General features: G+C 37.9%; 1 protein-coding gene across 3 annotated transcripts in view; it reads right to left on the reverse strand.

The window, feature by feature from the left end:
* Nucleotides 1-16,901, reverse strand: part of DPY19L1 (dpy-19 like C-mannosyltransferase 1) — a 97,895-nt gene that overhangs the window by 14,096 nt on the left and 66,898 nt on the right. For all 3 annotated transcript variants that reach the window (XM_047849285.1, XM_047849284.1, XM_047849283.1), the window contains exons 12-16: nucleotides 15,686-15,745; nucleotides 15,069-15,149; nucleotides 8,559-8,660; nucleotides 4,217-4,288; nucleotides 2,237-2,286 (exon numbers count right to left, since the gene is read on the reverse strand). In XM_047849285.1, coding sequence (XP_047705241.1) covers nucleotides 2,237-2,286; nucleotides 4,217-4,288; nucleotides 8,559-8,660; nucleotides 15,069-15,149; nucleotides 15,686-15,745 — 365 coding nt within the window. The remainder of the gene's footprint in view (nucleotides 1-2,236; nucleotides 2,287-4,216; nucleotides 4,289-8,558; nucleotides 8,661-15,068; nucleotides 15,150-15,685; nucleotides 15,746-16,901) is intronic.

Consider the following 16,901-nt stretch of genomic DNA (forward strand, 5'->3'; position numbering starts at 1 on the left):
CAAACTGGTGCCATAATCTTTTAAAAGACAGTTTATTTTTAAAAAATTGACCTTGGGGGCACCTGGGTGGCTCAGTCGGTTGAGTGTCCGACTTCGGCTCAGGTCATGATCTCACAGCTTGTGAGTTCGAGCCCCGCGTCGGGCTCTGTGCTGACAGCTCAGAGCCTGGAGCCTGTTTCAGATTCTGTGTCTCCCTCTCTCTCTGCCCCTAACCCACTCGCATTCTGTCTCCGTCAAAAATAAATAAACATTAAAAAAAATTAAAAAAAAAATTGACCTTGGAGCATACCTTGCACATTTGACTACAGGGACAATTCCTGGGCCAACAAAAGGGACACTGTGGTGTAGCAGGTCCCTCCCTGTGATGTCCTGCCAAAGCAGGGAGGGAAGTGAAGGGAACCCTGAAGACTTCATAGTTCTGTTCCCCTGCTTCTCATCCCCAGGGGTACCTGAGCTCCCCCCCCAAGCTGGGGCTGCTATAGAGATAATTTAGGAAAACACATAAAAGATTTTTTCATCAGTGGTTCTGGAATATACAAATAGCCACAAAATTCCCTCTTTAGTTCTACTTGACAGCTTTAATTTTCCTGAGAAAAGATGTACGCTTAGAGGTCCCTGCATCTCCCTCTGGTCTCGTGCCACCCCTCTCCATAATCACTCCTACTCCATTTCCCTGCTTTGTCTCCTCAAAGATGTTCATTTATTGGTTTCTTATTATCATCTGTCTCTCCGTACTAAAATGAACCCCTCAGGACTACAAGGTACAAACCTATCCATCCTCAATCCCACTGAGCACCGATGACACTGGAGACACAGCAGTAGATAAGATGGGGAAAAAAATCTTTGCCCTCATAGAACTTACATACAGTAAAGGGAGAAACAAAATGCAAGTAAGTAAACATTTGTCAAACACTGAGAAGTACCGCGGAGAGAGTGAAAACAGGGCAAAAGATGCAGGGGGTGATGGGGAAGGCGTATAGCAATCAATGGGGTCACTGAGTGACATTTGAGCAAGGCCTGAAGAAGCAGAGAGTTTGAGGTTGAGCAACGCTCAGGAAGAGCACTTGAGGCAAAGAGAAAGATAGTGCATAACCCTATAGTAGGAAGTAGTCCTTAATGGGCTAAGTACAAAGACACCGTGATCAGAGAAGAGAGATGTGGGGGAGAATGGCAGTGCCATAGGAGATGTTCAAGTATAAATGGTGATAAATTCGGAGAGAGGAAGATAAGGGCATATGATGATGAAGAATAACAAGCCAGGAGACAAGGAATCTACAGGGAAGTGATGGTCAGGAAAGGCTTCTTGAAGGAGGTAACATTTAAACAAGAATTAAAGGAATTGGCCACATGCAGAGCCAAACTGTGGGGAGCAGAGGCACAATTACAGCCTTAGGGTACAAACAGTGCAAAACTGCCGGGCAGGAAGCAACGGGCCATGGTTACAGAGCAGCAAGGAGGTCCAGGGGACATGAGTGTGGTGGGAAAAGGGAAAGTGACAATTTATTTTTCTCTCAATTGCCTCTTTTGTGTACTTCACTCATTTTCCAATAGGGTTTTAGCATTTTTCCTGTTAATTCATAGAAGTCCTTTATACATGAGTCATTTGTCCTTTGTCATATATTGTGACTATTGTACCCAATTTGTCTTTTTCTCTGAACAATGCTTACAAGTATCTCATCAAACCAAAATATTTATCTAGTCAGCCTTTTCAGTCTTTCCTTTTAGCGTACAGGTTTTATGTCATACTTAACAAGGCCTCTCTCATCCTAAGAGTCCTAAAATAATCTCTTGCTTAATATTGGGGTTTTGGGTTTTTTCCTACATTTAAATCTCTGCTCAATCTGGAATTTATTTTGTGTAAAAAGTAAAGTATGGAATCAGTTTTCTATTTCCCTGCTCTTCTCTCAAAAGGCAGTCCAGTCCATTGGTCCTAAAACCAACAACAGAATCATTTATTTTCCCTGATAAACTGAAGCACAAAGCTGTGTCCTTCAAGTACAGATTATGTGTAGGCCTAATATCAGATTGTATGGATGGAATCTGAGGTATGAATAAGTAATTTACTGAGCTCTGCATGGATAGGGGATCATGAGAAAAGCAAAGAAGGGGAATGACAACAATCGAAAACATCCATGATCAAATGTTGAGTGTACCACACCACATGAATTATAAAATTAATACCTTGTAGATATCTATTTAATAGATAATGTAACAAAATGATTAATAGCATACTTACCTCATTTGTGTCTGTTGTTTAGTTAAGACACCCCACATGTCACTAATAATCTGCAAATAGATTTTTTAACACTTAAGAAGAGTTGTTTTGGGAAAAACAAAATTGTAACTAAAGTATCTTCTAAATTTTCAAACTCTACTTAAAAATATAAGTATAGGGATAAGAGATGAGTCGGGAAATAATAACTACAACAACCTAATCTTACATTTGTACAGTACTTGATCATATATCTAATACCCAACAACACTGTTCAAACAGATTTTCTTATCTTCATTTCGTACATGAGCAATGGGCTCAGATGGATTAGATGATCTCCTGGAAGGTGGACAACAACTAGGAAGCATTAATAGGTCGTGAAACCTGACCTTCTGGCTTCCAGTCCACATTCAGTGACTGCACTGAATGCACATATACCCCATATACCCAGACAACTGCCTCAGAGACTGATAAGCACAACTAACTAAACACTGGGTTTGCACAGTTAGCAGCCAGGTAAGGTCATCTAATCTGAAATCCTATCCCCAGTATGGATGCCCTCTTGGACACTGCTCACACGTTTTAATCTAGCCCTTGGAAGAACCACCCAACTGCTGCTTGAATCTACAACACTTTGTCAGTCCAGATCAATTCTGGTCCAAAGTCCAACCTCGTAGAATTGGCCATAATTCTAAGGAGCCAGAATGAGTGTAATCGTATTTCCAAGGGGTAGGCTTTAAATATTTGAAAATAATTATCTTTTGTCCAAATGAATCCTTCTTCTTTAAATCAAACATCTCAGCTTTTTTAACCTGATGTAATTGCTTTTGTCATCTCTAGTCATCCAGGTTGCTGCCTTTTTAATGGATTCTGGATTGCCAACATTGGTACTTTCTGATTTACCTACTAGGTGCACACCTACACAAAGTATGCAAAAGTGCAAAGGAAGCACAGAGCCTGGCATATAGCAGAAACTGACCACAAACTCATTAGATTTGAAAAGCTGGTGCAACTACAAAGTTGAATGCTACACTACACCCAAGAAGGAGGGAAAGGTGCAGAGTCTGATTCTTATTCCTTCCTTGCTTTTTAATGGACATGATGTGAGGCTGGTAACAACTTCTATGATCTTCTAATTCTGCATCTGTCAAAATGGGGGCAATATCTGTGTACCGTACAGAGCTGTCAAATAAGCAGGTGAAATAACACACGTGCTATGGCTGGGGAGAGTACAAATATATAATGTGAACAATAACCATAGTACAGAATATTCTACAAATACACGACATTCTGTTAACCCAGAAATCACTAACTACAAATCAGAAAACTTTTAGGATCTATCATCTGTTTTTTGATAATAGATTAATCTTTATTTATTCTCTTAAAACACTTGCAATTACAGAAATCACCAACTCTTACAAGAAAAAAGAGAATATCACACCTGCTCTTTGCTAAAGATTGGAACTTCCCTGACCTGATTTAAATCTGGGCTTAGAATTTCACTATCAAAGCCAAGTTGGAAGTCTAACAATTTTATCGATGTTGGTAATACACTGTTAGTATTCTATTTTTTCCTTTTGATCAATAATAATAAACTCAATCCAGGAGTTAGTGAGAACTGCACAAATGACTTAGAAAGGCATACATTAAATATTTTAGAAAATATTACATAGAGTTAAAAGTCAGTCAGTAGTAATTTACAAAGACAAAAATAACTGTATCTGGGTCAATATGGTCTCTTTGATCATGTCTTTCAAAATGCATGACCATCAAAACTCTAGCCATCCTTTTCCTATGTCTATTTTATGCTGGCAGATAGAATATTTTTAAGGTTTATAATGTTCATCAAGGGCTGTAATTAAGAAAATACAGAAAACGTTTCAACAAATCCATATGATGTATTGTGTCATATTAACGTGTAACCTAGTTTACTTAACTACTAGGATAGAAACAACAAAGTGTTTTATTATAAAAAAGAGCTCTTAAGTAATCAAATCAACATACCTTTCTAACGATTGCAATAAACACAACCAGAACAACTGGAAGCAACAGTGTCTTTGTATACCTCAGAGGAGTCTGCAATTCAAAGAGATGTTTTGTTAGAGGAAAATATCTTCAGACAAAATTTCATTTCAAAAAGTATAAGTAGAGAAACATGAGCATCAGTCCAATATATACCCATTGACTCCCATCGTAAAAATGAAGATGCATTTCCATAGAAACAAACATCCCTAAAATGCTGAGTAGAAAACACGAACACTAGTAAGTATAAAATGTGACTAGGAAGATTACTGTTCACTTTTTGTACACAGCGTTTCCAACTACAGAGCTCAACTTAACATTTGCCTAAGGTCAGCAGGACTCTAACTTTAAACAGCATGAGCATTTCCTGTACATTTGGTGGGGGATAAAAATCGTAACCATGATCCTAAGACACACTAAGACACACTAAGACACACACACACACACACACACACACACACACACACACACAGAGTAATGACCAATGTTTACAAGAAAAATAAAAACATTTTTGCATTTTCTTAATAACAGAGAAAAAGCTACAGAAACATTTAATACCAAAGTCTTACACACTGCAATCCTATATATATTACAATCTTTTGAAGTCACACTTTTAAACAATTCTGGGCTTGAAATTTCTAAATTGCAATTGATTTGCTTACCACCAACATTTACCTTCACAAAAATAATACTATATTATTGAGTTAAATAATGTACATTTTCCCAAATATGTTTATCAAGAGAAATCTAGCTTTAATCATATTAAAAACACTGATACATTTTAATTTTACAAAGTAGTATCTTCTGATTTTCCCTCTCATTAGTCCAATTTTCTCATTTGTTATTCTGTATTAGAAAGTAATTTTGATAATTTATTAACCCAAAATGCATACTTCAGTTAGAAGTCCCATTAAAAGATTTTTTATGGTTTTATTTTACTATTTACAAGCATTTGCATAGTACTTAATATTTTAAAATATACATATTTCTAATTTGTAAATTTTGCATTATGTTTTTGTCCTGACCTATGTCTAGGCAAAAATCATATAACCAAAACTATTTTATCATTTAAAATTTAGACATTTGCTATCAACAACTAACAATAAATATAAGAAAAGGTGTGAAATACAGGTGTTTACCTTAAAAAGGCAATGTGTCAAAACTGTGTTAAAAGTAACAATTTAATAAAGAATTCAAACAATTTTAAAAATACATTCAAAAACTTTGTTTTAAAAGTATTTTTTAGGGGTGCTTGGGTGGTTCAGTCAGTTAAGCGTCTGACTCTTCATTTTGGGTCAGGTCATGATCTCACAGTTCATGAATTCAGACCCCAAGTCAGGCTCCCCACTGACAGCATGGAGCCTGTTTGGGTATCTCTCTCTCTCTCTCTCTCTTTCTCAAAATAAATAAGTATTTTTAAAAAGACACTCAAGGAAAAATACATGAGCCAAAGATTTTGAATCTAGCCAGAATTTCACTTATATAAGCCACTGATAAAATATTCGACCACGTAAAAACTCAGGGATTACTGTTCCTATGGCCCTTCCTGAGGAATCCATTGGAGAGCAAGCTTCACACAATAGAGAAATGGCAGGAGAGGCTTCAATGCCAGAACACACAGTGTTACAAACACCAACCTACAGAACTATGACAAGGATGTAACAGATATAACTGTGACAGAGTAGCATGAGTGGTTACATGTGTAGACAATTCAGATACAATGGCTCTCTTAAAACAGGGGTCAGAGGGGAGAGTACATGGGAAGTAAAATAACGTCATTGATTACAGTATTACAATAGAAATGGGGGGGAGTAGTGGCCAGGCAAGAAGAAACTAAGTTCAATATAATTCTGAGTAGGAAACCAACAGAAGGGACTGGAGTGGATATATGAAAGTATTAATACAAAGGAAACAAAATCATACAATTTCCTCAATACCAAAAGATCCACCAGAGTGTATGCACAAGAACAAATGCAAGGGAAACAACCACACAGGGAGAGAGGTGAGCATGTGTGTGCAATCTCAGAATTACAAGTTCTTTTAATACTTCTATGAATTGTTGGATTTAGTCTAAGCATAAAAGTTATATATGCTCATTGTAAAAACTAAAAAATGCAGAGAAAATAGCCAAATGCAGAGAAGACAACCAATTTAGGGAAAGCCTGGGCGGCTCAGTCAGTTAAGTGTCTGACTCTTGATCTTGGCTCAGGTCATGATCTCAGGATTTATAAGTTTGAGCCCTGCATCGATTGGGCTTTGTGCTGGCAGTGTGGAGTCTGCTTGGGATCCTCTCTCTCCCTCTCTCGTTGCCTCTCCCCCTCCCTCAAAATAAACAAGCAAACAAACAAATAAAAAGGAAACAACCAATTTCACATTTTAATCAGTTGTCAGCATTTCCTCCCCAATGGGTTGTCTGTTGCCACCTTTCACCTATTTCTGCATAGGTGTGTGGGAGTGGGGATGTATTCTTTGTGATGGGGAAGGGTAAGAGTCCTCGGTAAATTTTTTTAAAATGTTTATTTATTTATTTTGAGAGCGGGTGGAGGGGCAGAGAGAGAGGTGAGAGAGAATTCCAAGCAGGTTCTGTGCTCAACGCTCCAGCACAGAGCCTGATGCAGGATCGATCTCACCAACCGTGAGATCATGACCTGAGCTGGAATCAAGAGGTAGATGCTCAACCGACTGAGCCACCCAGGCACCCCAAGTCCTCTGAAATTTTTTCTTGATTTGGACAATCTCCTATACTCACTACCTTAATCCCTAGTTTCACTTGTCATATTTATGGCAAAAATCATCCCACTTAGTCATTTGCCTTTTGGTTTTTGCAATATTTAATGTCAGATGTCTTAAGTTACATGCAGACAAATCTATTAATCACTCTCAAATGCATTATGTTAAACTGTTCCCTTTTCCCCACCGTATGGATATATCAAACAATGGAGGCACTCTCCAAGTTGGCACAGTACTCTGTCTCTACAGCACGGTCCCTGTGAAGATACCCATGGAGATGAGGAATGGCAGGCTGGAAACAGCTTTGCTACTGTCTTCAAATTAACTGAAGCCAGGCTATGCCTCAATAAGCAATTTCTTCTATCACCTACCCGACGGTTCTTACTCTCAGGTGACAGCAGCATGTGTATCTAACTAATGTCAGAGGACTTCCACCAAGTCCTAATGCCTTCTGGTGTTTACCTTCTGTTTCCTTTACCGCTTGCTTGAAGGAGTCTTGAGCTGCTGTGAATACGTATTTTAATGTCTTGCAGATACTCTTCCTTCCTTTCTTTCAGTGGGCTCAATACATTCACTCATACAGTTTTTATTAGCCATTATATGTCAAAACTTGCCAGAACCTGGGAATGAAGACTGGTAGGTACTGGAGTAAAGAGGACATCTGCAGGACATGCCCAATTCAGAATGTCTGGTTGAAAGGACTTTGCAGTGTGGGGCACTATCATCCACTGGTCTGTGTAACTCAGGACACAGAGGGAACCCAGTGGGGAGCGAGAGGAAAATGAAAGTGTCAACAAAGTACCGTTGACCAGTGTAATATATACACACACACAGCTCTGAAGGAAAATGTTTCACAGATAGTAAACTATCGTAACAAATTGGGGCCGCATGGGTGGTGTTAAAAAAGACACATATATATGTGTTTGTTGAACCAAACCAGCTCACTGATTACTGCAAAATAATATTTTATAAAAAATATCATTAAAATATCAAAGTACTGTCCTCTGTATCTCATTTGGTCCTCACAATATCTTTTTGCAGCACGCTACTAGAAACTAGTAAGCTATGAGAGAGAACAAAATGAGAGTCGTGTGTTCAACAACATCGAATACTACTGCAGACTTCCATCTCCCAATCCACCACACTACTGTCTGATTTCCTTTTAAACGTCTGAATACGGTTTTAGAAAGAAAAATGCTGTTGGAATGAACAAACTCAAACTCAACGATATTTCAAAGCAATGAGATTATTCCAACAAACAACCACTAAATGAATGGAAATGTAAGAGCTCGGGAGCGTCACTGAATTAATGTTGTCCCTGAAAAGAGGCATCTTGAAATGCCTCTGTGTTTACTCATTCAAAAAACTATTGCTAGTCTGAATGCTTGCTTCCAAATTATCAAAGTGAGAAAAGACCATACATTTCAGGGTGCTGTACTAATGTAAGTAGGAACATCTTCCTGTAAACCATCACTTTCCTTTTCCTTCCAAGTGAGGTAACAGCACAGAGGAGAGTCTGAGATAAGAGGAGCGCCCTTTATGAAAAATGAGTGGACCAGAACCTGGGGAAGGAAAACTAGAAATCACACCTTACCTCCTTTTCCATAAAGTCAAACTCTGCTGCACAGGTATACAATAAAGTATCAAAATCCTTGTAACTGAAGAATTTTGATGTTAGTAAGTTGCCAATATGAGCCTAGGAAGGAATAAAGTGAGGTACCATTAGATTACGCCATATGGTGGAATAGTGCATTTTCATCTTAATAGCATTGAAAAATAGCTTTCACTACATTGCCGAGCTCGCTGTCCCCATGCCAGGCTTGCTTCTGCTAAAGAGCTGCAACTTCGTGGTTCTCCCTTCTTTTGCTGGCAAATGGTAACTCCAGCAACACCCTGCCTTCCCCCCTCCATCATCAACATACCAGAGCTTTCATCCTTAGGTTTTCCCTGCTCAGTGTGCTAAGCCTGATGAAATACACTACCCTTCTCCTTTTCTGGAGCCTTCTAGGGAGGGCGGGCTTGGTAACACATACAGACATCTGTCAATCATAAGGAACAAAGTGCAATAGAGTGAAAGAAAAGGAGGAAACATTCATTCTGATTTTTGAAAAGGGGATTGAAAAGACTCTTTGAAAGGGGTGCCTGGGTGGCTTGGTTGGTTAGACTGTTGATTTCAGCTCCGGTCATGATCTCACAGTTTGTAAGTTAAAGGCCCGTGTGGGGCTCTGTGCTGATGGCTTGGAGCCTGCTTGAGATTCTGTCTCTCTCTTTGCTCTCTTTCTCTCTCTCTCTCTCAAAATAAATAAATAAACTTTAAAAAAATGGCCAGGCCTTGGAATAAAATCCACCTTCTGAATGACGATCACTTTACCTGTGTAATTCTTTACCTGTTACCAAGTGCTCTTACTTACCTCCTCTCATCTGCTTCCCACAAAAAGTCATGTGAGGAAAGTGGGATTATTTGCATTTAACAAATGAGAAAATGTTGGCTAAATTTTCAATTCATTATTGTCTAAAAGAGTAAGGACCAAAAAAAAGGGGGAAATTATGTAAAACAAACAATAGCTAAAATCCTAAATGATACCTACATGAAGTGGGAAGATTGGAGGAGAGGGGAACTAAATAAGGGGTTGTGGGAATGTGTTGAAAAATTCCAAAATACTCTATTTTGTTGGGGAGGAAATGTATGCTGAGAAGTTTAAGAAATCAACAGGGGGGCGCCTGGGTGGCTCAGTTGGTTAAGCGGCCGACTTCGGCTCAGGTCACGATCTCACGGTCCGTGAGTTCAAGCCCCACGTCGGGCTCTGTGCTGACAGCTCAGAGCCTGGAGTCTGTTTCAGATTCTGTGTCTCCCTCTCTCTGATCCTCCCCTGTTCATGCTCTGTCTCTCCCTGTCTCAAAAATAAATAAATAAATAAATAAATAAATAAGAAATCAACAGGAAGAACATAGAGTGCCTTAAACAGCATAAGAAATCTGTCTATCCAATGAAAAGGAGAAAAATCTAAAAAGCATGTAAAATAGTTGGAAGCTGAAATACAATGGAAGAAATGTCCCAATATAATGGTAAGTGCCATATATTTAAAGAACTTAAATTCACAAATTAAAGGATAGATGCTCAAATTAGGTTTTAGGAAGAAAATTCAAATATCTATTGTCTACAAAAGACATGTTTAACACAAAAGTACATAGAAAGGTTGAAAATAAAAGAGGAGAACAAGACATATTAGATAAACTGGACCAAAGAAATCTAGGTTAGCAATAGTAACATCTCACAAAACTGAATTCAAGCAAAAAATACATGAAAAGAGACAGAATGACCTTATATGCTGGTAAAATGAACAGCAAAGCAAGGTCACATGTATCATGAACATATGTGTAGTTAACAGTATAGATTCAAAGTGTATCAAGAGCTGAAAAGAATGTAGAAATAGGTAAGAAGAAATAGGTAAGAATAGGTAAGTTGATGAAGAAATAGGTAAGCTGACAGTGTTCATTGGAAATGTTAAATATTTCTCACTAAAATAGAAATATTTCTCACTAAAATAAATATTTGTCACTAAAATAGAAGGTTAACAAATGTTAACATAACACCTGAATAATAATATGCTCACGGAGAATACAAACTTCACAAGAGAGACTACATGTTACCCTTGAACATGGCAAAAAATGTTTTAAATGTTCACATACCATACCACAATATATTTTAAAGAACTGATATCATACAAATTATTTTTTTCTAATCGTAAACGCAATAAAACTGGAAAACAGCTAACTAGAAATGGCTTTAAAAATCCTTTTGGCTAGAAGCTAACATAAATAGCATAAAACTTAATAACCTTCAGGCTAAAAAGAACATCACTAAATAGTTAATTTGTAAGATACACAAAAAGTACTACTTACAGGGAAATGTATAGCTTTAAATGCATTTATCAGAAAGAGAGGTTGAAAACAAAAGAGCCAAGCACTTTCCCTCGAGCATTAGAAAAAGCTACAGAACAGCACAAAGAAATAAGAAATGAGGATGACAGAATTTGTTGACAAAGAGAAATTCAACAAAACCAGAGGACTCAAAAAAGGTGGTACTTTGAAAATATTAATACAGTAAATAGAAAACAGGAAAAATAGGGGCACCTGGGTGGCGCAGTCGGTTAAGTGTCCGACTTCAGCCAGGTCACGATCTCGCGGTCCGTGAGTTCGAGCCCCGTGTCAGGCTCTGGGCTGATGGCTCAGAGCCTGGAGCCTGTTTCCCATTCTGTGTCTCCCTCTCTCTCTGCCCCTCCCCCGTTCATGCTCTGTCTCTCTCTGTCCCAAAAATAAATAAATGTTGAAAAAAAAATTAAAAAAAAAAAAAAAAAAAAAGAAAACAGGAAAAATAGCACACCCAAAAAACCCCTCAAAAAACAGCTCCTTATAGGAGACTAATACAATATTGACTCTGAATCCAAATAAGAATGAATAAAAGAATGTAAAACCATTTCACATACATGCAAAAATATTAATTAGAATTTTCACTAATTGAATCCTGTAATAAATTTTTAATTTTTTAAACTTATTTATTTATTATTTTTGAGAGAGAGAGAGGGAGAGAGAAACAGAGCACGAGTGGGAAAGGGACAGAGAGAGAGACACACACAGAATCTGAAGCAGGCTCCAGGCTCTGAGCTGTCAGCACAGAGCCTGATGCGGGGCTCAAACTCACAGTGAGGTCATGACCTGAGCTGAAGTCGGATGCTTAACCGACTGAGCCACTCAGGTGCCCCACGCTATAATAATTTTTCTAAAAAATACAATCCTGGGGCGCCTGGGTGGCTCGGTCGGTTAAGCATCTGACTTCAGCTCAGGTCATGATCACATGGTTCATGGGTTCGAGCCCGGCATCAGGCTCTGTGTAGACAGCTCAGAGACTGGGGCCTGCTTCAGATTCTGTGTCTCTCTCTTTGCCCCTCTCCCCACTCACATTCTGTTGTCTCTCTGTCTCTCAAAAATTAAATAAACATAAAAAAACTTTTTTTTAAATACAATCCATTTGATGACACATATGAAATGGGTAAGATTCCTCTAAAGACATAAACCACCAATAACTTCCTCAAAAAAGTGGATTTGTAGTAGAAATTCCCCTCATGAAGAAAAGTCCAGGCCCTGCAGGCTTCACTGTCAAATTCTACCATACACTGTAGGCAAAGAAATAATATCAATTCTACATAAATTCTCTTTGAAATAGAGAAGCTATCATTACCTTGAAACCAAAGCCAGAAAAAAAAAACATTGTAAGAAAATAAAACCACAGACTAATCTCTCTCATAAATATAGACAAAAATCCTTAAAATATTAACAACCAAATCCAAATCCCATATACAGGAAGAATACTACATTGTGAGCAAGTGAGGTTATCCGAGAAACACAAGACTGAATGAACAATTAAGAATTGATGGAAATGAGTACTTCCTATGGCAGAGAAGTTGACAAATCCTTTTCCCCAATAACAACTATAAAACTGGACAAAACTGCCAAAAACAACCATATCAGGTTCTAGAAACTGACCGCAAGGCAAGCAAACCGAGAAGCACTCATTCATACAAGAGCTGATGAACTCTGAGTGGACGTAGAAGGCGTCTGCGGCATTCTTGCCTGGGCTGGCCCATCTGCCATCAGATCAGCACCACGCTTGGTGGGACCAATAGTCCCCGAGGCTGGGGCTGAGCATGAAAAGCAGAACCTTTGCTACTGGAGGGTTCTGTCTTGTTTGGGGGCAGACAGCAAAATGCCTATGCCCAGAGACACTATTAATAAAAGTATGGAATGGCAGGAAATGAAAGGTGAAAGCTCATAGCTTTGCCAGCCTAGTATTTCATTACTTGTGCAGTGAACAGCGGACTGGAAGACTACCTAGAAATTTTAAAAAGATTCTGGAAATGAGAAAGCCAGCAAGGAGGTGAAGAAGTTCTCACATCCCCGGTGGACTAGAAAGCTGCACACACGGGCAGGGATCCTCGAGCCCAAGCTCTCCACAAACCTATGACCAACTGGGAAGTGGTATGCAGATTCACGGAAGATCCAGTAAGTCATGGAAGATAGGAAAAGATGGGGCAGACCTGATGTTCAGGTGAGAGTTAACATAGTAGGCCTGACTGCTATCCTTTGAAAACCCTGCTTGCAAAGCTGGCACTTGGCTGGCATCAGAGAACTTAGATTTCAGATGGCTCCTTCCACCCTAAGTGAGAATGAACAGTGGCTCACTGTGCCCAAATTGAACAAACCCAGGCCTATCCTCAGCACCTACATTCCTTCTGGGAGTCTGGAACTTTGAATTGTGTCAGGCCGAGGGTGCCTATGTTACCAGCTCCCAGTGAAAACTGTGTCACTGAGTACTGAGCTTCCCTGGTAGACAAGCTCAAGCTTCTACCAAGAAGAGTGTGACAGAAGCAGGATGTACTGAGAAATTGGCTCACTTGGCTCCTAAAGAACAGGCGAGTGTCTAATTATCTTAATAGAAAGGGGTGAATGAAAGTGCTTCTTGAGAGCTATGGGACCTTGCCATTCTCTTCCTCTGACCAATGTCAAAATTCAGAATTTATGAGCTGATGTCCTTGATCGGTGTTACAGATTCCTAGAAATATTAAAGTTGCAATTAAATTACTTCTGATTTGGAAATAACTGTGGTTTGGTCCTGCTACAACATCAGGCTGTGACAGCAATGACGACATCACTTTAACCTGAATCAATACCTTAACTGGTTTGTCTTCTCCCAGGGAGGAAACAGATTCCATTCATCCAGGACTTGGGCTCTTTCCTTTCCTGCTCATTCTCTGCATCCTCACTGACTCGATCACCTTTTAGCTCTCCTCTTCGCAGGTGACTTCAGGCAGGAGCCTTCCCCTCTCCTCCTCTATGTTTCTGCAGCTTTCTGTACTTGTTTTTTTAACACAGCCTTCCTCACATTGTATTACAGTTGCTAGAAATCGTTTCCACCTCACACTAGACCGTGTCTTACTCAGTTTTGTGTCTCTAGGATGCATTCCACTGCCAGGCACAAAGCAGGCATGTATTGAATGAATTAACAGGTAATTTTAGACGCCAGTTTTATACTTTAAAAAGTCTTTCCACAGCTTGCAGATCACCCACTGAACAACCCAACTGTTCAATCTTTTTTAAGCAAAAAATTCCCTTGTTCTAATGAGAACCTATATAATTATCCAATGTGCAAGAAATTAAAGCTAAACTGCACTAGGTGGAGCGGGGGGACTTCCAGGATGATTGGGAAGTAGGTGGAGCCCACGGAAGACTCCTTGGGAGTCTCAGGACTTCACAAGACCCAGTGTCAAAACTACAGCTTTAATCTATTATGGATAGAGGAAAGACAGCCTGTTAAAATAAATTACAGAAAAAAATACATGGTTTACTTTTGCTGGTTGCTGTGTTGCTTCTTTTTTAATTAATGTGTTTACTAAAACACCAAAATAAAATAGGCAAAGCAAAATTATGCAAGGAGGAATCCTTAAAGTTATAAAGCAGATTTCCATCCTACCCAGATACCAAAACAGAACAGACAAGAAAAACCCTTCTCTTCTCAATAAGGCTCACTTGGATTAAATTACCTATAATTTAGGTATAAATTATAAATTACCTATAATGTAGGTATAAATTAGGTATAAATTATAAATAAACCTTTCACAAGCACTGACTGGGAAACCTGGGATGGGAGGAATGAGGCTATAATACAGTCTATAGATTCAGAGGCTCTGAAGATGGCATACTGATGTGTTACCAAGGGGAATTATGAAGAAACCAGAGAAAAATGACTATGTGGACCTTAACATTTGAGCTTAGGACTCTAGAGCTTTCTTGCTTTAAAATTTTAAAATCTTTATGATACAGAAGGATAAAATAACAGAATTGTGTCAAGAAATTGATATTGGAGAATAGAGACTATACACAGAGTCACATTTACTTTCTATTATAGTAAATAGATAAAAAAAAATAAGTAAATAGACTTCACATTAGAATCTGGCTTAAATAGTGGTACTTTAATAACTCAGGTAATTCATTCTTAGCCTGTCTGATTCTTTTAAAGTATTTCAAGTTTAAGCAACAATGCACTTACATCGTCTGCAATGCCAAAGATTTTAGATGTCAAATACTTGAGTACGACAGTTCCAAATAACCAAAAACATCCTTGGATAACCTACAAAAGAAAAACATAATAAAGCAAAAATAAATTGATGCTTCTGATAGCCATTCCTTGCATATAATGGAGGAAGAAAAATATAAATGCTTTAATCAACTGTGAAATAACTAGCTCCATACCCAAGAAAAAAAATGCTAAACAATGCAGCTTAAAGAATGCTACTCCAAAATCACCAAAAATAAAAATATATACATACAATGTTATCAACATTATAATAATTATAGGAGATTTATACGGAATTACAGTTAAATTCCCTTTGTACTAACAGTTTCTACACACACACTGCTCCCCAGAAACAAACATGGGTGATAAAATAAGTAAAACTAGAATTCTTCACTTATCCAATATTAATTTTAACTTGCCACATGAAAACGGCAATTAGGCCCATTAAAATTGAGCCCTAATTATGTCATAAAGCTGTTAGATATCTTGCATTACATAAAAATAGATAATTTCCTTAAAAGTAAAACATAAAATCAAAGATACATTTTAGAGAAGGAAAAACTTACACATTCAAATAGATTGATTCTTACCCATAAACTAAGTTCAGATACATTCATTTTCAGGAAATGTGGTTTCATTTCCAGTATACCCTTCATGGAGAAAATAACACAGCATGCAGTTAATACTTATATACATAAATTCAAGCACCAAAAACCACTTATAATAAGACTCTCTAGAATCTAAAACTCAGCACATTGTCAATGTTCCATATAGCATTGGATGACTTTAAGCAACAGTCCTATTTTATCCAAAGTAGATTAGGTTAGTGACTTTGTAAAATTGAAAACAAATTACCATACATTTCTACAACTGATTTTACATCTCTGATTTACCTAAGAATCAATATAATATATAATAGAGTATAATAACATATATAAAGTATATAATAATTTCAGAATTTTAGACAGTATCTTATAGTCATAAAATTTTACTTAAGTTAAATATGATCAACTCTTAGAATAAACTACAAATGAGTTTTTAGTGGACCAACCAAATACTTCTCCTCTATCAAATCTTCGCTCTCTCCTGGACATGAATAGACTCCCAAAGTATATTACCTATAGGGAGCTAAATGCACTTGCAACTTGGCAAAAGTACGGCTACAGATCAAAACATAAATAAATACATGAACCCAAATTAAATCTTTTCAGAAGTTTCTGAATATCTAAGAACACAACAGGTGATAGGATTCAGGTTTCAAAGTGATAACTACAAATAAAAATAGGCAAATGAGTGTTTATAGTTGAATATGCATAAATACGCTATATTCTGTAACTGTGGGCATCATTTATTTTTATACACACCCAAATAGGAAATATACATAAATACACTTAATTCATACCTAAGACACACCTCAGTGTCAAGCAGCTAAAAGGAAACCTGACACACTGTGGGTCCTGGACTGAACTGAAGAGAAGTTTCCTGTAAAATGTACTTAGGTTAGATTTTATTGGTACCTGGATACAAGTACCAAGAGTCATGTGCTTTAATATAAGTGATAAGGACTTGCCTGTGCACACATGTAAAATATAGAACTGAGTACACTGTTAACATTTCCTGATTAGAAACAGAGTTCACTGACTGTAAGAACTATCATTAATCTCAAACTACAGCAACCTCACTTAATGATTTTTTTTGTCATTGTTGAAAACGCAGCATCACCGTATGCTAATTACTTATACCTGCAACTAAGTATACTCGAGCCACACAACCTGAAAAAGGGTAGCGTGGTCCAGAGTGGGAAGA

The sequence above is a fragment of the Prionailurus viverrinus genome, chromosome A2, assembly GCF_022837055.1.
Source record: "Prionailurus viverrinus isolate Anna chromosome A2, UM_Priviv_1.0, whole genome shotgun sequence".
NCBI classification, from domain to species: Eukaryota; Metazoa; Chordata; class Mammalia; order Carnivora; family Felidae; genus Prionailurus; species Prionailurus viverrinus.